Below are 26,496 nucleotides of genomic sequence, written 5' to 3'. Positions count from 1 at the left end.
CACGGTTGCCCCGGCCTTTCTGTGTAGAGTTTGCATGTTCTCCCCGTGTCCCAATGGGTTCTCTCCGGCTTCCTCCCACCATCTAAAGACATGCAGGCTAGGTTCATTGGTATCTCTAAAATTGTCTGTGGGTGCGAGTGGTTATTTGTCTATTCAATTTTATTTATATAGCGCCAAATCACAACAACAGTTATCTCACAGCGCTTTTCATAAAAGAGCAGGTCTAGACCGTACTCTGTGATGATCTATGTGTGGCCCTGCGATGGACTGGTGAATGTAAGCCAAGAGTGTGTAACATTGTCACTGATTCTGCACCACAGTCCATTATAAACCACATAATAGAAAAAGTTTTTGCAGCAGTGCTTTATTTTGAGTTGAATTTAGAGCTTTTACTTTGAAATTACATGACATTAGCCTGTAGCCTGCTTTACACACCTCTGAAATAGCCATCAGAAAACGTGATTCCTCTAAATTTCTTCTGTCTGGAGATAATGAAAATAAGCATCTGTAGGTTGATGGATTAGGATCAATCGGCGGAACGCACATGCTGCAGCACATGCTTTTTTGTGAGCATGTGAAACAGTCGCTATAATCAATATGTGGAAGAAAGATTTCTCCTGACATGGGATCAAAGTCATAACCTTCATGGTGAGTCTTGCGCTTTACAGATTGAGCGAACCGAACACCGTAACACTCAAATACAAATATATCTTCTGCTACATGCGCACTCCCGAGCCTCTCTCTGACTAGCGCGACAAAACTACAGCTAACGAAATGCAGTCCACTAACACCGCAAAACAACCAGCTCCTAGCACAACACAGACTCCAACACAAAATCCACATAAGGACACAAAACAACACTGTTTGCTTCATAACATTCAATTTAGATTTATTGTGGTTTTGCCGAAATTCAGGTACACGGCCTCTCCACCACTTACTGCGATCTAACTGTCCAGCTCACTAACTGTTTCATTATCATCCAATACATTTAGCTGTGCTCATATAGCTGAGCCTCTGGTGAATGACACACAAATAGTAAAGTTGACCATGGGATTACTGTGTTTGATCGGCCAGCAAACCCGCCTGACCTGAACAAGAGAAAGATGAAAGACATGAGAGCGAACAATGCAGAAGAGCTGAAGGCCGCTATTGAAGCATCCTGGTCTTCCATAACAGCTCAGCAGTGCCACAGGCTGATAGCATCCATGCCAGGCCGCACTGAGGCAGTAATTCATGCAAAAGGGGCCCAAACCAAGTACTGCGTACATATGCATGATTATACTTCTCAGAGGGCTGCATTCATAATTCCATTTATATATCCATACATAATTTCCACTGTAATTCCATTTTAGGACATTTACATAATGTGTTGTTTCATTGAAAATATTTTACAAAAACATTTCCGTTTTCTCATTGTTGGTCTGAGCCTGATCTGACTATGATCATGTTACACCACCCACATTGGTTCCTCTTTCTTCAGCAACTTCCTGTTTTCTTCTGCCTAGATTCCTTTGGGTCAGTACACAGAGGAGTACTTCACAGAGGAGCTGGCCCAGGAGTTGATTGAGAGGTTCAGAACAGAGCTGAAAGAGATTGAGAGCTACATCCTGACTCAGAATGAAGGACTGGAGCTCAAGTACCTTTACCTCCTGCCCAGCCGCATAGAAAACAGCATCACTATATAGAAAGACTAACAGAATAGTACATGCAGGATTCACTCTGTATGGTGCATACCTGACACCTCTGAGATTTGCCTTCCCTTTTACGTTAAATACTACTGTTAACCATGTAATCCATGTTATCCTGTTGATTCAATGCAAAGAACACAAGAAAGGCCAAGTGAGGGAAAATATTTTATTTGTATTAAATGCTCTGCAAGCCATTGATTAGACAATTCATGATTTGTATGACATGATTTTATTGACCAGGCAAAGTGTCTGTGTTGATTGAAGGGGTGTAAATGGAATATCCACAAAGCTGTTTGGTAGCGTCACAGCCACATCCACAGCATGGCCAGTGTCCAATGAATAAGGGTGGACATTCAGATTCAGATTCACTCTTTATTGTCCTCAGTGGAGGAAATTTGTTTTCAGTCTGTACAAAGAGCACCTTCAACATGAATTCTACACACAAACTACATATATATAATATGTTGGATTTATGTTGGGTAAAGTGTGTGTGCATTGCAACCAATTTGTTTTTTTAATGGTTTCAATGTCAGCCAAGCATTAGCTGCCTGCCACATCATAACTGAAGCTTGAAATATACTTTTGAGTGAAATGCTGTGGAAATAGAAGTGCTTCAGTATCTGAAAGCGTGACAGGCGGTCAACTGGAAGGGGTCAAAGGTCGTCAACCAGGAGTCAGTGGACAGCAGAAGAAAGATCAAAGAGGACATTAATACCTGAAGGCAGAACCCATCTTTAAAAAGAGACCACCTGTTACTATGTGACTGAAGGTCCATTAAAACTGAGCACCCTCCATCCACTGATGGTGACTGAGATGTGGCTAAAAGCTAGTACATTCGTTGAGTGAAGGTCATTCTGTCAAACTATACTTGGATTGGTTCTTTCTGTCAGTGTACTCTTTGTATTATATTATATAGCATTTTTTTTCATGTATTTAACACTTTCTTGAGAAACTTAAATTCTAATTACAGCAACAGACCTTGATGTTGTGTTAAAAAGCTCAAAGTCTTAGTCATGATCCACTAAACTGCACATTTGCAGGATTGAAATTAAGATAAACATAATACCGCTTAAACTTGTGTTATAATAAACAATATAATCAAGCCAACTCGGTTATCCATGTTCTTTTTAATGCTTGAAATGCTTATAGTAACAGCGGGCCCTTGGATCCCACAGGTACAAAACTAGAGACTGTGGCTTGAGTGAACCATCAGGTAACATTGCCAGACAGATCACTGTTTTCCATCGTGTTCAGTGTGTTCACTGAGTGTAAGATGATGATTCTGATGGGCTGACACTTTGGACAGAATGACTGATCCGCGTTGGTCATCCAGTGGACATTAGAATAAAAACTAAATTCAGAATATGAGAGCTGTGAGGCACTGTACCGACAGATAAGCCAAACTCCATCTAATGACTGACATTCCAAGCAGGTGGATACTGGCAATAATCAGAAATATGTTCTATTGTACAGTGAAGCAGGTATGGAAGATCAGGTCCAGACAAAATAATTTACCACCTTTAAATGTTTTAACAACTATTATAACACAACTATTTGAGTTCCAGTGGGTAGATTTTACTACCATAATCAAATAATTTCAGCACTTGTGATTAGAGGTAGAATTAATTTCATCCTAAATACATAAAGGTGCAGAACATAGATCTGCTTGCACAGAAATTTAAACCCTGAGACAGAAGTGAGTGATCAGAGAACAGGTCCACACACAGCCTCCTGCTGTCAGGGTGCTGCTGGGAGCTCCTCAGTGCACCAGGTACTCCTAAAGAACAAGGTCGACAACATCATATGAGAACACATTAAAATACTGTAGCAAGCAGTATATTAATCCAGCTATTTGTGTTAACAAGCAATTGAACAGGTGTACCTAATAAAGTGAGTGTATATACATATATACCTCGTATATGCAAGCCTACGTATATCCCCGTATACATGTGTCTCCATTGAAGCCTACATGCCTAAATTGCATTATTTCTACTTATTTATTTTTATTTATTTATTTTTAAGTGGTTGTAGGTTTTGACTTCTAGTTAATTTGGATAGTAGTTTGCTTCCAGATAATGCCCATTGGTAATATTAATTTTAACAATTATTTAGTCAGGACAGGGTAATGTTGTAAATCTGAGTTTAATCTGTTGCCAACTTACATGAGAAGTTGCATCTATGGAGTTTGACATTTGTTCTAAGCTTAATAATGTTTCAAAAGTTTGAAACCACGATTTCTCGTTTATATTGTTAACTATCTTCCAATTACTTGCTATATATTTTAACTCTTTGTGCACTCATAAATCCAACCGACATTATCTTTTTTAAAATTCTTCCAGTTTTTATCATCCATATAGTTTCAAATGCATAGTTTAAGATCAGGTTGAATGTTTTCTTTAGTGAACAGTGAAAACACTATTTTCTTCCAAATTATTTGAACTTTTGGACATTTCCATATCATGTGAAAGAATAAGCCTTTTCTTTAATACAGTGCTAACACTTTTCGTCATTATATAATCTATAAAATTGATATAGGCCAGTTTGATAACAGGGAATACGGTACTGAGGTGATTAACAGCGGCTCTAACCAGGACTCAGACTCCGGGGACGACAAAGACAGGAGAGGTGTTAAGTAGCCAGTTAATTTGTATACATCATCCATGCTGCTGGTAAGTTATTTGTTCTTGTGAAGTTGGAAGCTATTTATTCCTGTGTTTTGAACAATGAGACTTGTGTGATGTTACACTGCGTTGAAATACAGTAAATAAAAATGTTCAGCCTCGTTGCTGGTTTTTCCGACACATTCAGACAATCATTACCACTGGTCTGCTGCATAGCCACTGTAAAATGTAGATTGTAAAGGCTCATTATTACGCTTATTACACATTATTATAATTCACCGGTAATGTAGCACATTATTTTTACTGACAACATTCTTTCTCAGCCTGGAACTTGAACCATTTTCTGATGCCCCAAAAATATATATTTAAATAATTAAATTAATGTCATAAACGTGCAACGATTAGACAACTAATGGCTTGACTACTAGTCGACTAGGAACATCTTTAGTCGGGGGCAGCCCTATCTACAATATATTACAACTATGAGAACTATAATACAATGTGACCCTTTCAAAAATGAGTGACAGCAATTATGAAGTATTATGACACTTGGCCTTATAGGTCAATGCTTTATAATGTGTTATGATTATTGTTTATAAAGCATTATGAATATTTTCTATAACTATACACTGCTATAAGCACAGTATAATACAATCTGTATCATAGACACAGATGTCATAGAATGTTACCAGTAGGTCCTGTGATTATCTGCATGAAGAAAAATAGCACTAGAGCTACGTTATAGTGTGGATGACACCTTACTTTGCCCTTTAGCAAATGTTAATGCATTCAACATTCCATTCAAAAGGCAAATAAATGAACTCACCTTCTGCTTGTTGAGCCTCATCTGGCAGCAGGAGGCGGCTCCAAACAGTATGTAGACAGCAGCTGCTATGAAGCAGTTGTAGCCCACCTTGTTGTACAGGTCGTAGATCCTCTGAGGGTTTGTACTGAGGGGAAACACAACAACATTACAGACAGCAAAAAAGTGCACATCTCACACAAAACAGAACATGTTCTCTAAATTCACTGAAAGCTGTTACAGTTCAAACATCTCGGGAATACCCTTGTTTGCTATCTTCCAGAGTGAGATGAGAAGATCAGTGGTCATCACAGATGTTCACGTAGGTAGCCTTGCTAAGTAAGAATCAACACTAGAAGCAAGGGGCAACAACTAGCCTGGCTGTGTTCTAAGCTCAAGAACACTTAATTCAGTTCAATGTGCTTTATTTGCATGAATGTTTAAGTTAAAAAATGTCATCCAAGGGGTTTGCAGCTAAATCACAAAGTTTGATTTGAATATAACATAACAAGAATGAATGCAGTCATGACCATTCAGTTTAGCAGTTATAAACAAATATTGAAGGTCAAAAGTGTTTCATGACTAACCACATAGTGGTGCTATTAACACCTCATTTCATTGTGTTGAACATGTAGCTGAACAAAATCTTTGTTGTCTTTGCCTCACAAATCACAAATTATTGACCACAACTCAAGTATTTTATAACTGGCCGCAAGGTGAAGCTATTGGTGCCAAGATGCTTTTTGTCGTGCACATGCTTATGGGAACTTTATATATATATATATATATATATATATATATGCAATAAGCAAATATCAGCCAATATAGTAGTCTAGCTCTAATAGAAAGGTCCATTCTGTATGGGCAGAGATCTGGAGTGTGACAGTCCAAGCCTTACTCTCGGTGGATGTCTTCAGGCACAGGCACATCTTCAATAAGCACTGCTGAATGTGTGGTGAAGAAAATCCCCAGCATGGCCTGAAGAAGCAGAGGGCATGGTAAGTGGACTGTACATACAGAGCCTCGTACCACCTCTCAGAGCACTTCATGTCACATTCACCCCCTCCACTTACTGTACATTCATGTACAGTAAATTCTCATGATATGGTTTATAAAAGAGCCTTGTGAACCAAATATGATCAAGCCCACTTCTTTAAAAAAACGGTTTGCCTTATGACACACTCTTATCATAAAACAGTTAGTGAAGCCATTTTGACCTTATTTTTGGTGTTTTTCCTCATTTAAAAAAAATCTTGAATTGAATATGAATAAAAGTAAGGCAATACAAATAATATGATGTAAGATGTTTCAGAAATTCTCACTCTGCAATATTCACTTTTAGCTTAAACTGTTTCCGACAGGTTCAACTTTAAGGTCATTTTGGAGTGTGTAGTTTGTGTTTGTGCTGCTGTTGAATTCTAGTGGGATATTTTGTCTCCCACGAGTCTGTCAGAGTGAAGACATTACACTGAACAGTCAAAACCCGGAAACGTGTTGTCTTCTTTGCGACAGCTGATCGTCCGCTGAAAACTGATTGCTGTTCGTGGGAGCGCAGGCACCATGTTAAAGCTGCATCACCCAGTTTCTGTGTGTCTACAGCTGCTTTAATCTGGACAGGCATAACATTTTATTTGACAGAGCGATAATCTGTCAAATATTACTCACATGGATGAAATCAAGTCACTTAGGCAGAAATACCTTTCAGTCAATAAGTAGAGGCTGCAATCACTTCTGGGCAAGTTCAAAACACCTTGTTACTACAATTTAAAGTAATTTCAACTGGTTAACAGGACTGGGTAAACTATAATCTGTAAAATATAACACTCATGAATGAAATCAAGCCATTCTGAGGCAGAAATAACCTTTTAGTCACAAGGTAGGAACTTCAATCACTTAAGTGCAAAACTGCATTTTATGGGTCGTTTTGGCAATTTAAAGGTATTCCAAAGTATAAAAGGACCAGGTGAGCTATAACCTGTCAAATAGAACACTCATGAAATCAAGCCATTCTGAGGTAGCAATAACCTTTCAGTCAGTAAGTACAGGCTTCAATCACTTGTTACTGGTTTCATTGCTATTTATTAAATAATAATAATTAAATCATTTCAACTGGTTAACAGGACTGGGTAAGGTATAATCTGTATAATCGGCGATGTTTATTTTCAGGTTGTGACTGGCCAGATTAAAGCAGCTGTAGACGCACAGAAACTGGGTGATGCAGCTTTAACATCCTGCGCGCGCTCCCGCGGACGATCAGTTTTCACGTTTCAACGGGCCCGATCCGTGGGCCATGAGGTTTGGCCCTGTTGATGGCTGTAGACACAGACGAACAACAACGCTGTATGGTATTTATTCTCCCGTTTGGTGGGCGTGTCTCAGGTGTTACCCAATCAACTGCGACAAGTTTGTAAACACAACGGCGTTAAAAAGGCAGGAAAATGCAGTGCGCTTGCGTACACAGCAGGGCGTTCAAGGCACCACCGTTTCCGTTGGGAAAAACATCGCTTCTGGTGTGAACACAGACATTTAGTAGAGTGGCTGCGATCAGCTGTGGCAGCAGCGAAGCACACGGACTCAGTGAACTTTCGGAGTGAGTCCGGGGTCATGGAAACTTTGTTGAAATGACTTGGTCGCAGTGCTGAGAGTCTCGCTCCGCCCCCGAGCATGGTGGTGCCTGACGCCGGAAGTGAAGGAAAAACATGGCTGTTTTAATGAATTCATTCTTGTTTTAAAACAAGTGGCTGAAGTGGTAATCCTCAAGAGTCAATAAATGATGTAGGCTTTACTTCCTAATGTTTTGGCTGTTTTTTTTTTTTTTCCATTTTACTTTTTATTTTTACTTAACTTTCGTGTAGAGAAGATGACTTAGAACCTTATGTGTCACCAGCTATCTAGCAACATATTTCTACATCAGTTTACATGCAGAACAAGTTTTACTATATGCTAGTATGTATTATTTTAATTTAAAAACATGTAAATATACTGTATGTTGCCTTTTAGTTGATGGTTTACAATTTTCCAGCTGCCATTGTTATGTGACGTTATTCAGCTGCTAGGCTGCTACTCTTGAAGTCGGGGTATTTTTCTCCGAGTTCACAAGTACCTTTCCAGAGTACGTTATCTATTTGGAAGTCGGAAAATTGCGTGGAGTCAAATCAAGTGCAACATGGATGCGGGGTTACCGAAAAGAAAGACCAAAGAGTCAAACTCACCAACATTATAACCCCCCACGTGCTCAACACGATCCCACACGCGGCGAGTTTAGGTCCGCAAATCAAGCCACGCATTATTAAACTGTGTTCTATTAGAAAAGACAAGAAGCTGCTGCTAGTTTACCTGCAGGTCAAACTCCTAGCAGCTCAGTCAGGTGACTGAGAACACCGGAAGTTCCAAGGAAAAAGTCGGATTACTGATTTCAATATCAAATCCAGTGTTAATTTAAAATATGCCAAATTTTATATTTAATGATTTTATGTAAATCAGACGCAAATAATTACATTAGGATAGAATGCATGTATCATAATTTTTAGTCTGTTATAACAAACAATTACTGGTGTAACAAAAGATACAGCGTGTCCTCTTTGAAAAACATTTTACATAAATTGTCATGCAAACACGAAATAAAACAAGTGACCTTAAGTCAGTCACGTGACTTTCATGGTGCTGATGCTGCATGCAAGCCGGTGTTGTGCCTAATTCTGCATGCCTGCCGAGAACTGCATGGACCTTGCGGGAGGTAACACCAGAAACACTCATTTATGCTGACAAAAGAGGTGGATGCAAATTTTGGCAGGTAGCCTACAACATCTGTTCTGCCGAATTATGCATCCATCTGTTAAGGTCCTTTTCAGTCACTTTGCTGTGCACACTGATCAAACGCGGGTATCACCGCGGTTACATTGTATTTGTAGCACTTAGATGCCAACCGTTCAAAGTGTTAATTAATTTTATCCTTTGATGTAACTTCCAGCGATGGGGCATTTCAGCCACACTAAAGTCCTGACATGATATCTCCCATTCTTAATTGGAACTGTTTTTCCCACTCGGCTAACGATTATTACGGTTTAAACTTGAACGCGGCATGACAAGCCACTATGCTGCATTCAGGACTTTCGGAAATACCAATTCCCATTAGCCCTCACAGACAACAAAATGGAAAGTGATAGCCTACAATTCTTTCTTTGTGTAGTTGCTCTTACTTTTCTCTGTGTGGTGCCTTGAGAGCGGTAAGGGTTTATAAAATGCAAGTTTGTTGTTGTATGTAAAGATACAAAAAAAAAACAGGTCTCACAAAGGTCTGTTGCCCAGGGGAGGCAAAATCTTCTCTTCTTTCTGATGATGCTGACAGGCACATTTTGTTTGATTTTCATGAGTCCCCTAGCAGGTTTATTGATCTAAAATCAGCCTACATACAGTACAGTGCAAACAGGTGACACATCTTTTGGAAGACTACTGTTTATCTAGTCAGTAGAGTTCCACACACTTGGAGAATTTCTGACAAGGAACACCTTAGCTGCTCGGGGTGGAACGACAGCGTTTTCTGTCTAACTGCATGTGTTGTGCTTCATGTCATCATGTAACATAATGGAGCCTAATATTCATGTCAATGTTTTATTCTGTGATGGTATAGTCAAAGGGAAATCCCCAAGCTGGTATAGCTATAAGATAGTAGAATATGTGCAGCCTCAGATTTTTATTGCACAGATGGGATGGAAACTTGAATGGCTTCAATAATTTCTGAATACAAACAGCTTCTTGCAGTAGGCCTATCCTTATGCTTAATGTTTATTTGTGTAATGTTACAACATAATTTCCTGTCAGTAGGTTTCATTTTTCATATTTCATTTTTCTTATTGTATGTTTTTCATATAAGTGAAAAAATGTTTTACCTTCTGTATTTCTGTATAATGGGTATAATTTTACACACACACACACACACACACCGCATTCTATTGTAATACGGACGTTAAACTCTCAAACAACGGGGCACAATGAATTGAATTACTGATGGTGGAAATTACCAGGAGACCTTGAAGGGAGCAGCAGCCTTCTTGTTGCATTCATTGCGTGACCTGTCTGTCACCGGCGGCAATGTAATTTACCACAGATTAAACATTAATAGAACTATGCAGTGGCCTGTTTAAGTGTTGTTTTTTCCAGGTAACGACCAACGACACAAGCGGTGGAATAGCAGGTTTCTAGCTGCTCTGCTACATGAGGAGGAGCACCAAACGCTACTTAGCTACACAGTTAGCATCTTAGCAGCTGCTCCGGGTTCCTAAAGGTGTCATCAAGAACCACTTAACGTTACAGAATATATACACAGTCTGTGGTACTACAGAGATCAGCAACATGACCTCAGCTTCCACTAAAGTAAGTCCATTTACAAACGTGAGAGTTTGTTGTCGCAGAATTAACTTAGCCCAATCTGAACAGTTACATTACCCTATTGTACACAAACGCACGAGCCCCTCTGTGTTTCCCGCTGCTGCTCGCGGGAGCGACGTAATGTTAACGTACGTCCTGGTGGATTTACCTTACGCTTCTAAGATTAAATATTCTGCCGAACAGCTCTGATATATTGGAATTGGTCATGACTTAACTCTGAGTTTGTTCTAAGATCAGTTACAGCGGTTTTGCAAGTTTAAAGCGTCATTCATTCATTCACTATAATCTATAAAACGTCTCTGACTATATACACAAAAGTATGTGGGCACCTGGCTCCTCCATTCTATTGAAGGAAAATCAAAATTTCATATTTCTCCAGCATACAATATTAGATGACAGAGTGCTTTCAGATTTGGTCCTTTCCTGTTTGAACATAACAGTTCCTTCATGCACAAAGCCAGGTGCATGCACACCTGACTGTGACCTCATCTCAACTCTTTTTGGTTGAAGTGGGACCTTTTTATGTACAGTCTCTGAGTGGAACACAGACTGTGAGCCAGACCTCACCACTGAACATCAGTGTTGGACCCCACTAATGCCCTTGTGGCCAAATGCGAGCAAATCTCTTCAGCCAGGTTCAACATCTGGTGGAAAAACCATGATCAACTGTCACATATGGCTGGATTGTCTGGCACCAGACACCGTTGCAGAGTCCAGGGGCGAGTTCAATCTCAAAACATTTTGCTGTGTTTTGTAATGCTAGTGTCTCCCACAGGTAGGTGAGATCTTCTCTGCAGCTGGTGCTGCCTTCACCAAACTGGGAGAGCTCACCATGCAGCTTCACCCAGTGGTAGACTCCAGTCCTGCAGGGTAAGTAACTTTTAGTTTACAGCAGCATCACCAGGATATGGAGGAATTCACAGTTATCATGGCAAATACATTCAGGAGTGGAAAAGGTTACAAGGCATATATCTGTTCACTGATCTGTCAGATTATTGATGATACAGATGTTTTAAAAATCCTCATGTTGTACTTAACACTTTATAACACTGCTAATGTTCTGCATTATATCTGGAAGATATGGAATCAATTTATTTCGCTTCTTTATCATCATACTCAAAAAGGTACAGTGTTAAACCTTCATAGTACAAAATAAAGAAACAATAACATTACATCAATCAATCAAAAACTGAAGCCAATGCTGCTACTTATGAGTACTCCCAACCAGTGAAGTGTATTTCTGGTGAAGTCCTGTTGAGACTTCTTTTTAAAGATTTTTTTTTTTTAGCCCTTTCTGGGATACAACTGGCTAATGAGGCCTTTCTGTCAATCAAGAAAATAGCTCAGTGGAGCCCAGAGACTTTATTGGTTTTATTTTATTTCCACATAATTTACAGGGATCAGCCACATGCTATTGCAGTTGCCATCAGCTGACAGTGAAAACAGGCCCTTTCAGGATTTGCATGGTAGAAGCATGGTATCAGTATCATGTCTGTGTATGCAGTACAGATGTAGATGTAGGCTATTTTAGCACTAAGGCTAGAAGTGATTCACTCTGACTTCACATGATCCTTACACATGTGATGCTCCTGTTAACCTGGTTGATTGATGATTTTAGTACTGATGACTAAAATCATTGCAGTTCCCATGTTCCCCCCAGTGGTCCGACAAAGAGCACAGTGAAGAGGAAGCTGTATGAAGATGGAACTGTGCCCGCTTCCTCCGACGGGTCTAAGAAGGTCGTCAAGAAAGCCACTGCTACTGTTGCCATGGTAACACCAGGCACTCCAACCGTCATCTCTGTGCCCACAGCCCAGGTTGTCGTGGCATCAGGAATACAGGGTTCCACCTCCACCCAGCCCCCCCTGAAGAAACAGAAGACTGCAGGTGAGTCAGGAAAACTGAAGAGGTCCAGCAGCACGTTACAACATGACATACACATCTCTAACAAAAGGTGTTGTTAATATATTCTTTTGCGTTCTATAATTAACCCAGACAAAATATCACGTTTAATATGAATTTCCCACCCTGTTTTGACTTTTATTGTACATTTAAATTATTGAGAAGCTTTGCACATCCAAGAACCTCTTCAACAGGTGCTGGAAGCAAATATCAATTGTAGAATGCACACACTCCTTGTTTTACTCTCAGTGTTTCAATCCGTGATTGATCTCCATCAGGGACAACATACTGCGTTTCCAGGCTCTTGAAATATTGGGGGCTTAGCCCAGCACAGAAATCTTTCATGTTTTAACCCCCCAAACCCCATTGCCGCCTACACAAAGTACGTCTATAAAGCAAATTATATATATATAGCCTACATTTATTATGAATTACTATTGATAATAATTAACACTGGTATTAAATCGAGGGGGTCTGGGGGTCCTCCCCCTGAAAAATTTGGGCTTTAAACACTTAATTTTCTACATTCTGGTGAATTTCTTTGCACCAATTTATTGAGGAAATGTCTGAGGTGACAATTCTAAAATAAGAAGAATATAGTGTAATATAATGCAGTAAGGCTGTCAGTTATATTTCTCCTGTAGATCAACCTAAAGTCATTTTAAATGTGCATATGGCACCTTTTCACCTCAATGATAAATTAGCTTAATTAATCTGAATTCAGTTAAGAATTATTTATTGATGAAATATTCAATAGCGGGGTCTGTGGGTCCTCCCCCAGATGATTTTGAGCATTAAACACTTAATTTCCTGAATTCTGGAGACATTTTCTGCACCAATTTATGGTGGAAATGTCTTTATTTTTTATAAAGGGAAGGACAAAATGTAGGTGGCAGGTGACAATTCAGAATATAAAAATATAATAGAATGTAATGCAGTAATCAGTAGCTTATTATTTTCTTTTTCTTATATCTATATATCGGTTATTTTCACACATTTAACGAATTATTATTATTTTTGGCCCACAACACAAGAAACAGCTCCAGCAGAGGGGGAGGGAGTGGGTGCTGTAAGAGATGTGATTGGGCCAGCCCAATGTCAGTATAGGCCTATGCTTTATGGACCCATTGTTGGCCCATTTTTTAAAAACCGTTGGACTTGTAGCCTACTCGATGAGTCGAGCGCACTGCTCCTCATCAGAGGAAGAAAACCGAAACTGAAAACACTTGTGATCAGACAGAAATATCACCACAATTCCACACAAATGTTCACTTCAGCATCTCTGATAAAGTGCAGCTCACATCCGCTTTAGAGGGAATGAAGCATCCTAGAGCGGAGAGACAGTCAAACAGAACGAAGTGTCTCTGAGCGAGTGGGAGAGAGACAGCAGGACACAGGGCGACAGGTGTTAGTGTCTTCTCACTTCTCACTACACAATTTTAAGCCCGATTTGCCAGTCGGTAAGCTCGGCGACCATCTGGCTGTGATCATGGGTAAATCACGTCATTTCCTGTTTCACAGTTTGGAGACCAGTGGCCTGTACTACGAAGCGGGGTAACTGACTTATCCAGGTAACCTCAGGTGTAACTTCGTGACGTTGGGTGTAACTTCCCGGTTAACCCGTACTACGAAAGGTGGATAGGTGCTAACCGAGGTCTGTTGCCATGGCAATTTACGCTGCATCTCTAAACTGCCCCGAGCAGGTTTTGTTCATGGTTAACTCGAGGTTACCCTGCACGTGGACTACACAGCACATCTGTTCTCAGTGTTAATGAGGAGAAGTAGGATATTAATATACACCACTTCATAAAATATATTTAGATTCCATCCTGATTTGTTCCACTGCGGCTGCAATGAAGTTCTGAACACAACAGCATTACGTTCAGACATCGAGCCCTGCAGCCTCTGTGATTTTAGAGAGGAATCTTAATCAATTAACGGGATAGTTTCTTAGATGTAGCCCATCTGTAGACTATAATTAATTCTCCTGAGTGTTTTCACATATTTAGATTGACTATTTTACGTGTCCAAAAATAACCGAGACAAAAAATCCTAGATGAAAGTGTGAAATTTAAAAAAAAAAAAGAAAAATCAGAATTTCCCTGAAATTAATGTCATAAAAAATGGAAATCCAGAGCAAAGTCTCTACAGTGCTTGATAGTGATTGTGGGCTAAACTCACAAGTATTTCCTCACTGCTAAATCTGATTGCAAAGTTTAATATAGCCTAATATAACTTTCCAATGCATGCATAATAGCCTACACGACAGACGTGTGTGTGATGTTGCAGCCTTGCAAAGTGAAGCTTCTCTATAATGTCAGAGAATATTCAAGTTTTTTACTTGTAGAGTAATCTTGGAAATGAACATTTCTCTCGGATTATCACCCCTCTCCGCTGTCTCCTTTTTTCTATCACAATGGACCTTCTGTGCAGTTGTACCTTTACATCTTAATCATATTACACATAAAAGAAGAGCCCATAAAATAGGTCTACATAGAGATTTAAACTACAGTAAGAACACTACAAATTTACTCAATGCGATGCCAACAAGCCTCCCTGGCTTTGTCGCCTGCCACGATATTAGATTTAGCCGTTAACTTATCTTTACATTCATAATTTCCTGACACTACCAACGTGCATTCCTCTGGAGAAATACGAAGCATGCGCCGTTAAGAAATAACTCTGTCTGCACAGCCGAACACGCCCCTTTTATGCGAACGCGCAACAATTCCAATTAAGTTAACACGGGGTTAACACGGACTCAACTAACCAACATCTTATCCACCTTCGTAGTACCGTTTCTCTCTAGTGTAGGGAGTCAGAGTTTCTCAACCCTGAGTTTGCCTGATAACCCCAAGTTAACTCTGAGTAGGTTGAACTCCCTTCGTAGTACAGGCCACAGCCGTCAAGGGACAGAGTTGTTGTCAGCTTGCGTAGTGTGTGGCCCCCTGTCACCGATTTAGTCACGTAGTGTGAACGCCACAACGACTTCATGGTTCCTGTCACAAGACTGTAAGTTGTGTAGTGTGAACAGCACGGCAAACGGCCAATGCTGAAAGTCGTGTATTCCGTACGAGCCTTAACGGTCTCTGCAATCGTGTGTGGCTTCTTAGCCTTAGCTATTATCTCGGCCACTAGATAGCTCGTCTCCAGTACTTTCTCTGACACGTTTGGACAATTCATAATCACTTGCTCTTGTCGATTGTGTTGACTTTTCAAATGAAACAAAAACTCTGCACCCTTGTGACTAGTGATGGATGATTTGTTGTCAGGTGTTTTTTAAGTTTGCTCTGAACCATTGCTTGGTTTGACATTGTTATACCACATACCAGGGCTCCAGACTAACATATTTTCCTAGGAGCACTGTAGCACTAACTGAAAATTTTATGGGCACAGGTATGGCTGGGCGATATGGCCAATGTTATCACGATTAAAAGTTTCATATCTTTCGATATCAGTAATTACCACAATAAGTATCAAATTGTTATTTCTTTAGAGTTTAAAGGCTGATTTTTGCTCCTGATTGAAAACCTGATGATTAATTGTGGTTTTCTTTATGGTCAACACTTGATGCACCTGGCGGTTACTCACGGAGCGCTCATCTGTTCACATGAGGAGACACCGCAGTTTCAAGAGAGTACTCAGACAGAGCGTTGCCCCCGTCTGAAGAGGCCCTGAGACACACACAAACGCTAAAAAATGTGGCCAGTTGCGTGGAAGTTCTTAACACCGACTTATTAACGAGAAACTGAGAGAGATACGGGGACACAGGGATTCTCCTGCTTGCTACAGCCTATTACATAAAAAAAGCTTGTTATTTTACCGCTACCGCTGGTCAAGGTAACTATTAACTGCAGGCCAAAACGGCCCTCTGGTGTAGACCCGTTCCCTCATCGTTTTTCAACATGAAATAAAAGTTTAAAAAATGTCTACAACTATGTGCGCATGTGCAGGTCACACACGGTAAAAGGGGGATGTGAGACATTTTGATGGATGTATGAGACGGCTGATGATCTGCATTTTCATGATAAGTTGCGTTACTATGGAATTTTTAATAAAATATTATTGTGATTTATTATATTTTTTTTGATGGCACCCCTGATGAAGCCATACGGCACCCTGGTTGAGAAAGACTGTCTTATAGTATATCATTCATTTCCACCCTTATTGTTTTCATTTTTCACACCTTTCTATTAATCACATCTTTTGGTGCTTTCATGGCACAGAATAGACAGAGAATCAGTCATCAGAGGCATGTCTTTCAGCCTCTTCCCTGCTGTATTTTATGTTATATATAATATAATGTTATGTTGTCTACAACCAAACATCAAAGCAGTATGTTTTTCTGTTTTAAAGCCATCAAGTCTCTCTGCTTGATATTATTTTATATCTTTGTTCATTGCTCATTTTAGCTAAGTTTGTGTTTTTGATTAACATTTCAAACAATATTACACATTTTCATCTTTGTGTATGTGTGTGTCTGTCTAGATGTGACCCTCAGTGCTCTGAATGACTCAGATGTTAACAGTGATCTTGTGGACATCGAGGGACTGGGTGAAGGATCTAACTCCAAAAAGCTCAACAACTTTGATCAAGGTAAAGTTCATGAACAACTACCGAAACATGCAAGGGGGCTGATTTTAGAATCAGCTTCTCTGGCCAAGTATGTGTATATGAGGAATTTGTCTCTTATTGTATTGACACACAGTTCCAAGAACAGTGGAGCAGTTTACAGGAAGATAATAGATAGACAAACCGCTAAAAGCAAGGACAACGTGTGTGTGTGTGTGTGTGTGTGTGTGTGTGTGTATTCAGAGCCAGTGAGCAACGGACTTTCAGAATAAGAAGAATGAGTAGAGGAAGTTAGCTAAGCACTGAAATCATTAACGGGCGTTTTTTCTCGGCCGTGTGAAATTTTTGTAGCGGCGCATATGTTGGAAACCATTTACATAATCTAAAAAGTTCGGAGGGGGTTCATCTGCAATCCACTCATCCCGAAGCACTGCCAAAGGACCTCGTACCTTGTGACCTAAGACTAGATCATTAGGACTGAAACCAGTACTCTCTTGACACACTTCCCTAACAGCCAAAAGCTACCATGGTAAACCTTCCTCCCAGTCCCTGTCCATTTCTGTGCAATATGCTTGCAACAAAGACTTTCTTTCAACAAAGACAGTTGGGTGAAACCGTTCTAAAGCGTCTTGGCTTTGTGCATGATAAGCAGATGCCTTGTTGTGCTTGATGTTTAGTTGCTTACGAACTTGTGACAACAAATGTGATGAAATCTGACCCGTGTTCACTCTGAATGATCTTTGGTTTTCCAAATATGTCAGTAAGCTGAGTTAAGTCCTTAACTACAGATTTGGCTGTAATGGTACATAATGGACAGTGGGCAAGATAACGCGTGATCTGGAACATCACAGTCAACAAATACTCAGATCCAGATTTCGACTTAGGCAAAGGCCCAACACAATCGATGATTAAATGTTCAAATCGGTTGTCGACTGCCGGGATTGGACAAAGTGGGGCAGGCTTAATAGCTTGATTTACTTACTTACTTGACATGGATGGCATCTCTTAATGTAAGCTGCAACATCACGCTTAAGATGAAGCCAAAAGAAGTAACGCAAAATGTGACAGTATGTTTTACTAACTCCCAGATGTCCAGTCTGGTCATGAGAACCCTTCAGCACTTCATTTTTATACTTATTTCGTACCACTATTTGGTACGTCTGGATCTCCCTCACACTCAAAACCCTGGGGCACCCACTTACGGACCAATACCGCGCTCTGCAGGAAATACCCACAGGCTGCACTTTTAGCTTCAAAGCTAGGCCGCAGCTGTTTAAACAGCGCACTCAAATCAGCGTCAGCCACTGTCAAGCTGAGAAAAGAAGGAAAATCGAGCAGAGCCATTGGACAAACACTGGGGATAGCAAGCACAACAATGTGGAATGTCCTGAAAAAGAAAGAAACTACTGGTGTACTGAGCAAGAGACGTCCAACAGGTCGGCCAAGGTAAACAACAGTAGCTGATGACAGAAATATGGTGAGAGCTGTGAAGAAAACCGCCAAAACATCAGGAAGTGACATCAGCAACAACCTCCACAGTGCAGGGTGAAGGTATCACAATCCACTGTTGGAAGAAGACTCAGAGAGCAGAAATATAGAGGCCACTCCACAGTGATCTGAAGCAAACAAGCTCATCTGTGAAGCATGCTGGAGGTCATGTCATGGCTGCTTCTGGAACAGGCTCATTAATATTTATTGATGATGGAACTGATGATGGTCGCAGCAGAATGAATTCAGAAGTGGACAGAAACATTTTGTCTGCCAGTTTACAGAGAAATGCATTGAAACTAATGGAGAGGAAGTTTATCCTGCAGCAGGACAATGAGCCAAAGCACACTGCCAACAAAACAAAGGACTTCATCAGAGGAAAAAGTGGAAGGTTTTAGACTGGCCAAGTCAATCAGCTGACCTGAACCCAACAGAGCTGCATGTCACCTCCTTAAGAGGAGACTGAGGGGAGAAACACCCCGAAACAAACGAGAAGTGAAAGAAGCTGCGGTAAAAGCCTGGAATAGCATCACAAATGAAGAATGCAACAGTTTGGTGATGTCGATGGGTCGCAGGCTTGAGGCAGTTATTGCAAGAGAGGGTTAGGCCACCAAATATTAAATGTTATTTACTTTAAGATTATTTGTTCCATTACTTTTGCGCACCTAAGAAAGTTGTTCAACACATCTAGATGTGAATACCAGGAAATGAAACTTGAAATTCTGACCTCTTGTCTCATACTCATCTTTTGATCTTAAACCCAAATGTCTTCAGTGAACAACAAAAACAAAGGAATTTGCCTTACCGTTCCAGTACTGTTGGAGGGGACTGTATGTGAGTGTTTGTGATGTATGTTAATTTCTGTTTATGATGGGCAGTTGGCACCTTAGCCTCTGCCGTCACTGTATGAATGTGTGAATGGATGAATGTGACATAGTGTAAAAGTGCTTGAGTGTTTGGAAGACTAGAAAGGTGCTCTACAAGTACAGACAGGGCTCAATGTTAAACTTTTTTGCAACTGGCCCCACTGGGCCAGTGGGTTTGACACTTACTGACCCCAAGACAATTTTTATTGTCTCTCCCTCCAAAAGTTATTTATTAGTGTTACAACAAAACCAAAGACTTAGTTACTAAGTTATAGTATATTGTTAACATGTTTAATTGTTTATTAAATATAAAAAAAACTAAACTAAAATGTAATCACAGTTAAACTTATTAAAAAATAAAAGGTTAACAAAACAATTTACTTTTAAAACAAAACATACTAACAGACTCAAACATGACGTGCTCTCTCCCGCTGACAGCCATTTAATAAAAAACTTTACACAGAGCAGCGGATACAGGTCGCCTCTATCCTGATTGACTGGTCGCCATGGTAGCGACTTGTCAATCACAAGGTAACCCAGCCCTAAAGCATCCCCTGCTTTCTGGTGCATTTTCCTTTAAAGAGGACCATAATTTAATAAATGAAGATCATGTTGTGTTGAAGAAGACTTGAAACTAGCGACTGAGACCATAAACCCATTAGGAAAGTGTTTACTGAAACACTGAAGTTTACTTGTTTTGTGAAGTGTGACTATTTTTCCGGGGGGGGGGTGCTGTTTGTCCTGCCCTCGCTGCTGAAAAAAATCCAAGAGGAAACACTGTATTGTTATCAGGGAAAAATATATAGCCATAATTATCATTATTGTTTTGTTGCCCAGCTAGGGATGTGCGATACGACCATATCTATCGTTTGACAATAGAAAAAACCTCCATCGTTTGCAATTATGCTCTATTGTTTATATCGCTGTGTTGCAAATTCCACACTTTACCGTAACATTTTGGTGAGGGAACGGTGCTTTGCACCGCGGTGAAGTTAGTTTTACGTTGGAATTCGACATCCACCAAATGTCCAACATAAAACTAATATCCAACTTGGGCCGGTGTTGCGTAGAAGAGAGCCACACACCACTATCCAGCAGGGCGAGCCAGTATGTGTGTGTCAGTCAGGTAACGTTAAATGACTTGCCCACGGACATACAGCTTACTTTATAGTTCGCCGGGACATGCTGTTGTAATGTTCGAGAGCTGTGAATGTCGCTGTCTGGAGCTGCTGTGCTGCTCTGGGACCGTCTCGTCCTCTCATGTTAGCTTTGCAGCAGCAAGTAGCACCGGTTTGCTAACCCACAACCTAGCTAACATTAGTTACATTACTTGCTGTGTTGCTGTTCACTCTATCATGGTATTTGTCATGGTGTTGGATTTCTCCAGAATCGCATACCTCACCTTTTATAATGCAGAGAAATATCCAGAGTTACAGTTGGAAATGCCATATTTCATTGAATTTACAAAAAATGATCTATATCGGGATATGAATTTTTTACCATATCACACAGCCCTACAGCCCTAAATCAAAGCAGTGTAACCATCAAGCTTCACAGACAAAAGTTGAATTCACAGGGATTTGTTGAATTTGCATTAATAGTTGTGATTGCGTTATCTCGAAATCCTGGAGGGCCTGATAGACCAGTGACTCTACATGTTCAAGGAAAACACATCAGTGAGCCACACTGGTGCACCATGAAAATACACACTGTAGAGCAGGGGTGTCAAACTCATTTTCACCAAGGGCCACATAAGCATTACGGTTACCCTCAAAGGGCCAGTTGCTATGGTGGCCTGTAGGTTTCAGGCCTAATACAAAAGCCACAACACGAACACAAAAGCCACAACACGAACACAAAAGCCACAACACGATTACAAAAAGCTACAACACAAATACAAAAAGTCAGTGAAAAAAAAGAAGTGAGCCACAACGGAAGTTGACAACGAAAGAGACGCTTAGTAACAGTGGATTACTTGTGGCGTTTGTATTTGTGTTGTGGGATTTGTGTTCGTGTTGTGGCTTTTGTATTAGGCCTGAAACCTACGGGCCACCGTAAGTTGCAACTGTAAGACTGTATAAACGTAACTACTCCTTAACATATTGTTAAATAACTGTTTAAACTCACTCTTTATGTTATTATGTATTCAAGTTAAGGACATTTATCAGATGTAAACATATAGCCTTAGTTAGAAAAAAAGTAAGAAAATTTCTCTGTGTTATTATAACATAAATAAATGAATTTATCAGATTTAAAAACCCTCATTACTCCATCAATCAAAGATCAAAGATTTCAAGTAGATAACAAAGACAAATATCATCAAACATAAGCTTTTACAGTAGCTTTTCACTTTTTCGCAGTCCAGAGGTGCAGAACCCTGGTAAAACAAATAACTGTGAGCTGCTAATAACATGAGGGACAGATGTGGCATTTGATAAAACAAATAGTCCAGCTGCACACAGCCTTGCAGCTAATCACATCCAACTAATGAGAGATAGTTTGATTACCTGGAAAAATGCAGACGTATAGGCTACTGGAGCATAAGCCTAGTTCACACTACACGATTTTTAGCCTGATTTGCTGCTCGGCGACCGTTGGGCTGTGATCGAGAGAAAATCAGCGGTTGATCTGCGGTTGCCAGTCATTGTGTGTGTGATCTACTCAGCGACGCATCAAAAACAGCTCCCCGACACATTTCTGACACGTCGCCGATGTCTGCCAGATATCTAGCATGCCAAATATCTGGAAGAGTCGGCCGACTCGACATCCACATCCAACCAATGAGAGCAGGCAGCTACTTTTCATCCCCTCCAGCTCTCTCTGTAGCTCAGACAATCCCTGCTATCCACATGTGCCAATCCATTCTTTCACCCATAATGTTTGTCTTTGTAATTTCTATTTTTATAATAACAAACAACAGCTGTTTTGTCTGTAGGCAATCTAGTGGCAGGATGCCGTCACTTCTCGGGTCACAAAATCGACATGCATTGTGGGAGATGTAGTTTATGGCAGCATAGATTTTTAAAGCTTTCGCAGGCCACATGAAATGACGTGGCGGGCCGGATTCAGCCCGCGGACCTTGAGTTTGACACATGTGCTGTAGAGAATTTTGTCTCAATCCCACACACAGTTCTGCTGCCCCAAACACTAGAGAACATGGATTCATCCGCCACTGACAATTGTCCCCAACAAATGCACTATTTCCTCTTTTTAGAGTAATATTTGTTACAGGACAGTGGTCAGCTGTTTAACCCTCTTACGGAGTCCTTTTAAAACATTAAACTGTATATTTGTGAACTGTGTAAAAGATGTATGCCAGTGAGCTTGGGGCTGAGCCACAGGCAGGACAGGGAAGTTTGACGGATTAACACATTGTTCTTTTTGTTGGCAATAATAAACATTTAAAATAACTCCAGACTTTTCATTTATTGCTTTTGTGTCTCCATAGATAACCTGAACCTGGACTCAAGCCTCATTATGAATCCCAGTGACCTTGCTCTGCTTTCCCGTTGACCTTTCAACTTCCTGTGGACTTCATAGAAATGATGGACAAAACTATGAAAATAATACCAACGTTGTAATAAAGTGGTTTGAGCCAGATGATGCTGACTACCCACTTTAGAGTAATATACTAGCACTGCATATTGTGGTGTATCATGCAAGACTCCTCTCCAATCCAACGCATCCCTTATCCGTGAGACCAGCTGGTACTATCACAAATGTGTTTGGATCACTTCAAGTTTTCATTTGACATTTTTATTGTAGACCATTTCTTCTCTTCCTCTGTGACTTATGCTTTGTAGGAATGGCCCGAAAATCCTCACATTTGAAAGGAAGATTAAATGCAGTGAAGATCCTGTGTGAGAAACCAGAAAACAAACAGTACAGCAGAGAAAGTCAGCTGCATGGACAAGATGAAATACTCCCCATCCAGATGCCCCCATTTTTCAAAAAGACAGGGATCAGAAAGCATATTTTGGACTGAAAATGTAAGCAGGAATGGGTACAGTTATTTTTAATGTGAATTGTCTAAATCCCCCCCCCCCCCCCCCCCCCCCTCTCTCTCTCTCTCTCTCTCTCTCTCTCTCTCTCTCTCTCTCTCTCTCTCTCTCTCTCTCTCTCTCTCTCTCCATATATGTGTGTGTATATATGTATATAGTATGCGTGTATATATGTATATAAAAAATGTTTAAGTCTTGGTATCTTGAGATAACAGAATTTCTTGAGAAAAATTGATTTTTCTTGATGACAGTTTTATAAAACTAAGATATCAAAATGGCAGAAACACATGTGAATTGATAAGTAGGGTGGAAGCAACTTATTTTAAAGTATGTAAGTCGTAATAATTAAAGGGGCTATTTGTAGTTTTTCAGTGTTAAATCTGTTTTCAGTGTTAAATTTGTAGTTTTTAAGTATTAAAATCACTTATTAAAAAATAATTTTCACTGCCTTTTTGTCAATGGGTTGTAGCCTCTCTTAGAAATGAAGCACATGCCTATTTTTACTGTTACTTGGAACAGCCACTGTTCTGCTTTCAATGTGAACTGTACACACTCTCCAACTACAGCGAAAACACTGCAGCTAACGAAACGCAGTCCACTAAAACCATAAAACAACCAGCTCCCAGAACAACACAGACTCCAACACAAAATCCATGTAAGGATACAAAACAACAATAAAAGTTTATGTGCTGAAGCCTGTCAGGCCAAACCAGAATCAGATGTTGGGGGGGGCAACCGTGAACATCAGAAAGGCTGGCGTTACGGAGGTTCATGTTAGCTCGCCGGCTAATGCTGAGCAGTTGCTAATGTTATCCGGTGCAATGTATAATATGTAACGTTATGTCTTTCCACATTACTTCACCAGCTAACGTGATCCACAATACTATCCTGTGTACCACCAGTATTGTGTCAAAGTGTTGATTTAGCCTGCAAGAAAGTATGGTAACGGTACACAGCAAATATGGAGTGGGTTGTTTATACCAGCCTTGATGCAAGACAGGAGCAGCCAGCTACTTTAGCACGGATCTACCGCTGTTTGCTTCATAAAATTCAATTTAGATTGATTGACGTTTTACCGATACTCAGGTACACAGCTTCTCCACCGTCTCAGTCGCTGTAACTTATGTGAAAAGCAGCAGCTGAGCTCGACGGAGTTTACAGAGTGTTGTGTGAAGCTGTCTCCCTGTCTTGTCTATAGCTGCTGTCACATTGCCTTTTTTCCAGGAGTATTGTGTCAATAAGCTGCTCTCTGCACTGTATGAACGGTACGGAGCCTTGTTGATCTGCCTCTGAGACGGGAGCGTTGAAGTAACAGAGGCTGAACATGTCTGGAGAAAAGCCACAGCCAGCATGCCGGTGTTTCCACGTTTACTGCGGGATGTTTGTATGAAAGCGGTTGTGTTACAGATTATGCTCGCTCATGAGTTCAAGTGAGCACGCGTCTTAAAACCGCACTACTAGTGGCCGCTGAAAACTACATATCGCTCCTTTAAAAAAACAAGTTCACAGCTTAACTTGTTGTTCCTCCTTTGTTCCTCTTTCAAAAAGGCAGAGACCTTAGAATGAAAGGTAAATGAACAAATGATGTTAGTGACTTCCAGGAGTCAACAATACTACCACATCTAGATTCTGCACTTAGCCTACTATATTTCCCAGGCCCCATAGCAATAATCTATATTTATACCAAATGTGCATATAAACTTAGTTATGGAAGTTAAAATGTGATAAGTGATTTGGGCTTGTCTTCTGTCAATATTGTACTGTATCGTTAGCTGTCTGACATGAAACAGCATCATGTATATATATTTTTTCAAAGCATGTTATGTTCTATATTTTCTAACATGAATTTTCACCTTTCACCATTTTATTCATGTTGGTACAATATGAAAGTCAACATGGAGACACAAGAAATGTGCTAATTCATCATGTCTGCTTTTATTGTTGTGAAATTCATAAGTACAGTTAGACTTGACTGTATCTGCGTCAGACCTGCATTGCATTGAAAGCTGGATGTGGGAAAATCCCAACATTATCACACTATCTCTCAGATTTATTAATATTAATAACAAAGTTAAAAAATATCTTCGAGCACACGGCTCAAATGTAGGTCACTTTGGATAAAAGCATCTGCCAAATAAGTAAATGTAAATGTTGAGCCTAATGACAACTGATCATGTTGACCTCAAAGTAGTTGTTGATCTGCCCCATCAACATCCCGGATCAAACACTCGGCGGGTGGTATGTGTTCCGAGCTGTCTGCACAAGACTCAGATGATGAGAGGAGGTGGACTGTGTTTCTTGTGCATCAGTGATGCTTGGTGCATATACATAGTCAAGATGGACGCCGTTTCCCCCATATTATCTTGTTTTCGCTGTTTCGATTCTCCCAAGACCAAGGTTGTGTTGAAAAGTGGTGGGGACATAAGGGCCCAGATCAGGGGTGCGATGATACACTTGGGTCACGAGACAGTGCTTGACAACAAGACAAGAAGATTTTGAAAACTATTCGAAGAAATAGCCTATTTGATGCTGAAATATATGAGCGGGGGGTCTGGGGATCCTTCCCCAGAAGATTTTGAGCATTAATCATTTATTTCATTTCATTTTCTGCTCCAATTTATGGTGTAAATGTCTTTATTTACATAAAAGGAAACAAAAAATTCAGCTGCCAGGTGACAATTCATAAATACAAAAATATAACAGAATATAATGCAGTAATCAACTGCTTGTTTTTTTTATGTAGCTTATTAATAAACCTTTCTCAAAGCATTTTCATTTGTTAGTTAACATTTCTTGGTGCAAACAGAACATTTTTAACAAATGCTTTCAAAAAATGATGGGGACAAAATCAGCCATTTCAAAATGTGGAGGGGACATGTCCCCAGGGTAAATGACACCTATGCCCAAGACATAAATTCAAATAATGCACTGCAGAATGTTCTGGGTGTATATATGCCTATGTAGGCTATATAGCCTTTGTCCATAAATAACTGTATATAGCCTTTTGTTTTAATTTATATATTACCATATTTTAAAAACACATTTAAGTCTAAGTTCTGTGCGTGTAGCAGGAAGGACCAATAAATCTTTTTGTTATACACTTGTGCTGTTCATTTAGAGGTAACATTTGTGAACCTCAGTATGTTGAAATGAGAATATTGATATGAG

General features: G+C 40.1%; 3 protein-coding genes across 5 annotated transcripts in view; 2 read left to right on the top strand and 1 right to left on the bottom strand.

Annotated features, from left to right (window-relative positions):
• The window catches only part of alox12 (arachidonate 12-lipoxygenase), a 41,218-nt gene extending 38,423 nt beyond the window's left edge, over window positions 1-2,795 (top strand). The window contains exon 14 of one of the 2 annotated variants that reach the window (XM_038731340.1): window positions 1,506-2,795. In XM_038731340.1, coding sequence (XP_038587268.1) covers window positions 1,506-1,685 — 180 coding nt within the window. In that variant the 3' untranslated portion in view covers window positions 1,686-2,795. The remainder of the gene's footprint in view (window positions 1-1,505) is intronic. The other variant, XM_038731339.1, reaches the window with a different exon arrangement.
• Window position 2,796: 1 nt separating this feature from the next.
• rnaseka (ribonuclease, RNase K a) lies at window positions 2,797-8,483 on the bottom strand. Its single transcript, XM_038731342.1, has 4 exons — window positions 8,324-8,483; window positions 6,010-6,089; window positions 5,136-5,259; window positions 2,797-3,465 (listed from the first exon to the last, which is right to left on the bottom strand). The coding sequence occupies exons 1-4, from the start codon at window positions 8,396-8,398 to the stop codon at window positions 3,448-3,450; spliced, it is 297 nt and encodes a 98-aa protein (XP_038587270.1). The 5' UTR covers window positions 8,399-8,483; the 3' UTR covers window positions 2,797-3,447.
• Window positions 8,484-10,137: 1,654 nt separating this feature from the next.
• zgc:92664 (uncharacterized protein LOC436695 homolog) lies at window positions 10,138-23,393 on the top strand. 2 transcript variants are annotated; one of them, XM_038732576.1, is made up of 5 exons: window positions 10,138-10,484; window positions 11,275-11,369; window positions 12,160-12,386; window positions 16,890-16,997; window positions 22,776-23,393. In XM_038732576.1, the coding sequence occupies exons 1-5, from the start codon at window positions 10,464-10,466 to the stop codon at window positions 22,838-22,840; spliced, it is 516 nt and encodes a 171-aa protein (XP_038588504.1). In that variant the 5' UTR covers window positions 10,138-10,463; the 3' UTR covers window positions 22,841-23,393. The 2 variants fall into 2 exon arrangements, with proteins under 2 accessions (XP_038588504.1, XP_038588503.1); XM_038732575.1 differs by having other exon boundaries at window positions 10,139-10,484; window positions 12,142-12,386; window positions 22,776-23,392.
• Window positions 23,394-26,496: the final 3,103 nt, after the last annotated feature.

The sequence above is a fragment of the Micropterus salmoides genome, unplaced genomic scaffold (assembly GCF_014851395.1).
Source record: "Micropterus salmoides isolate LMB-PRFRI ecotype aquatic unplaced genomic scaffold, ASM1485139v1 Ms_hic_scaffold_2, whole genome shotgun sequence".
Classification (NCBI taxonomy): Eukaryota; Metazoa; Chordata; class Actinopteri; order Centrarchiformes; family Centrarchidae; genus Micropterus; species Micropterus salmoides.
Note: the sequence above shows the minus strand (reverse complement) of the source record. Positions and strands in the feature narration are given on the sequence as shown.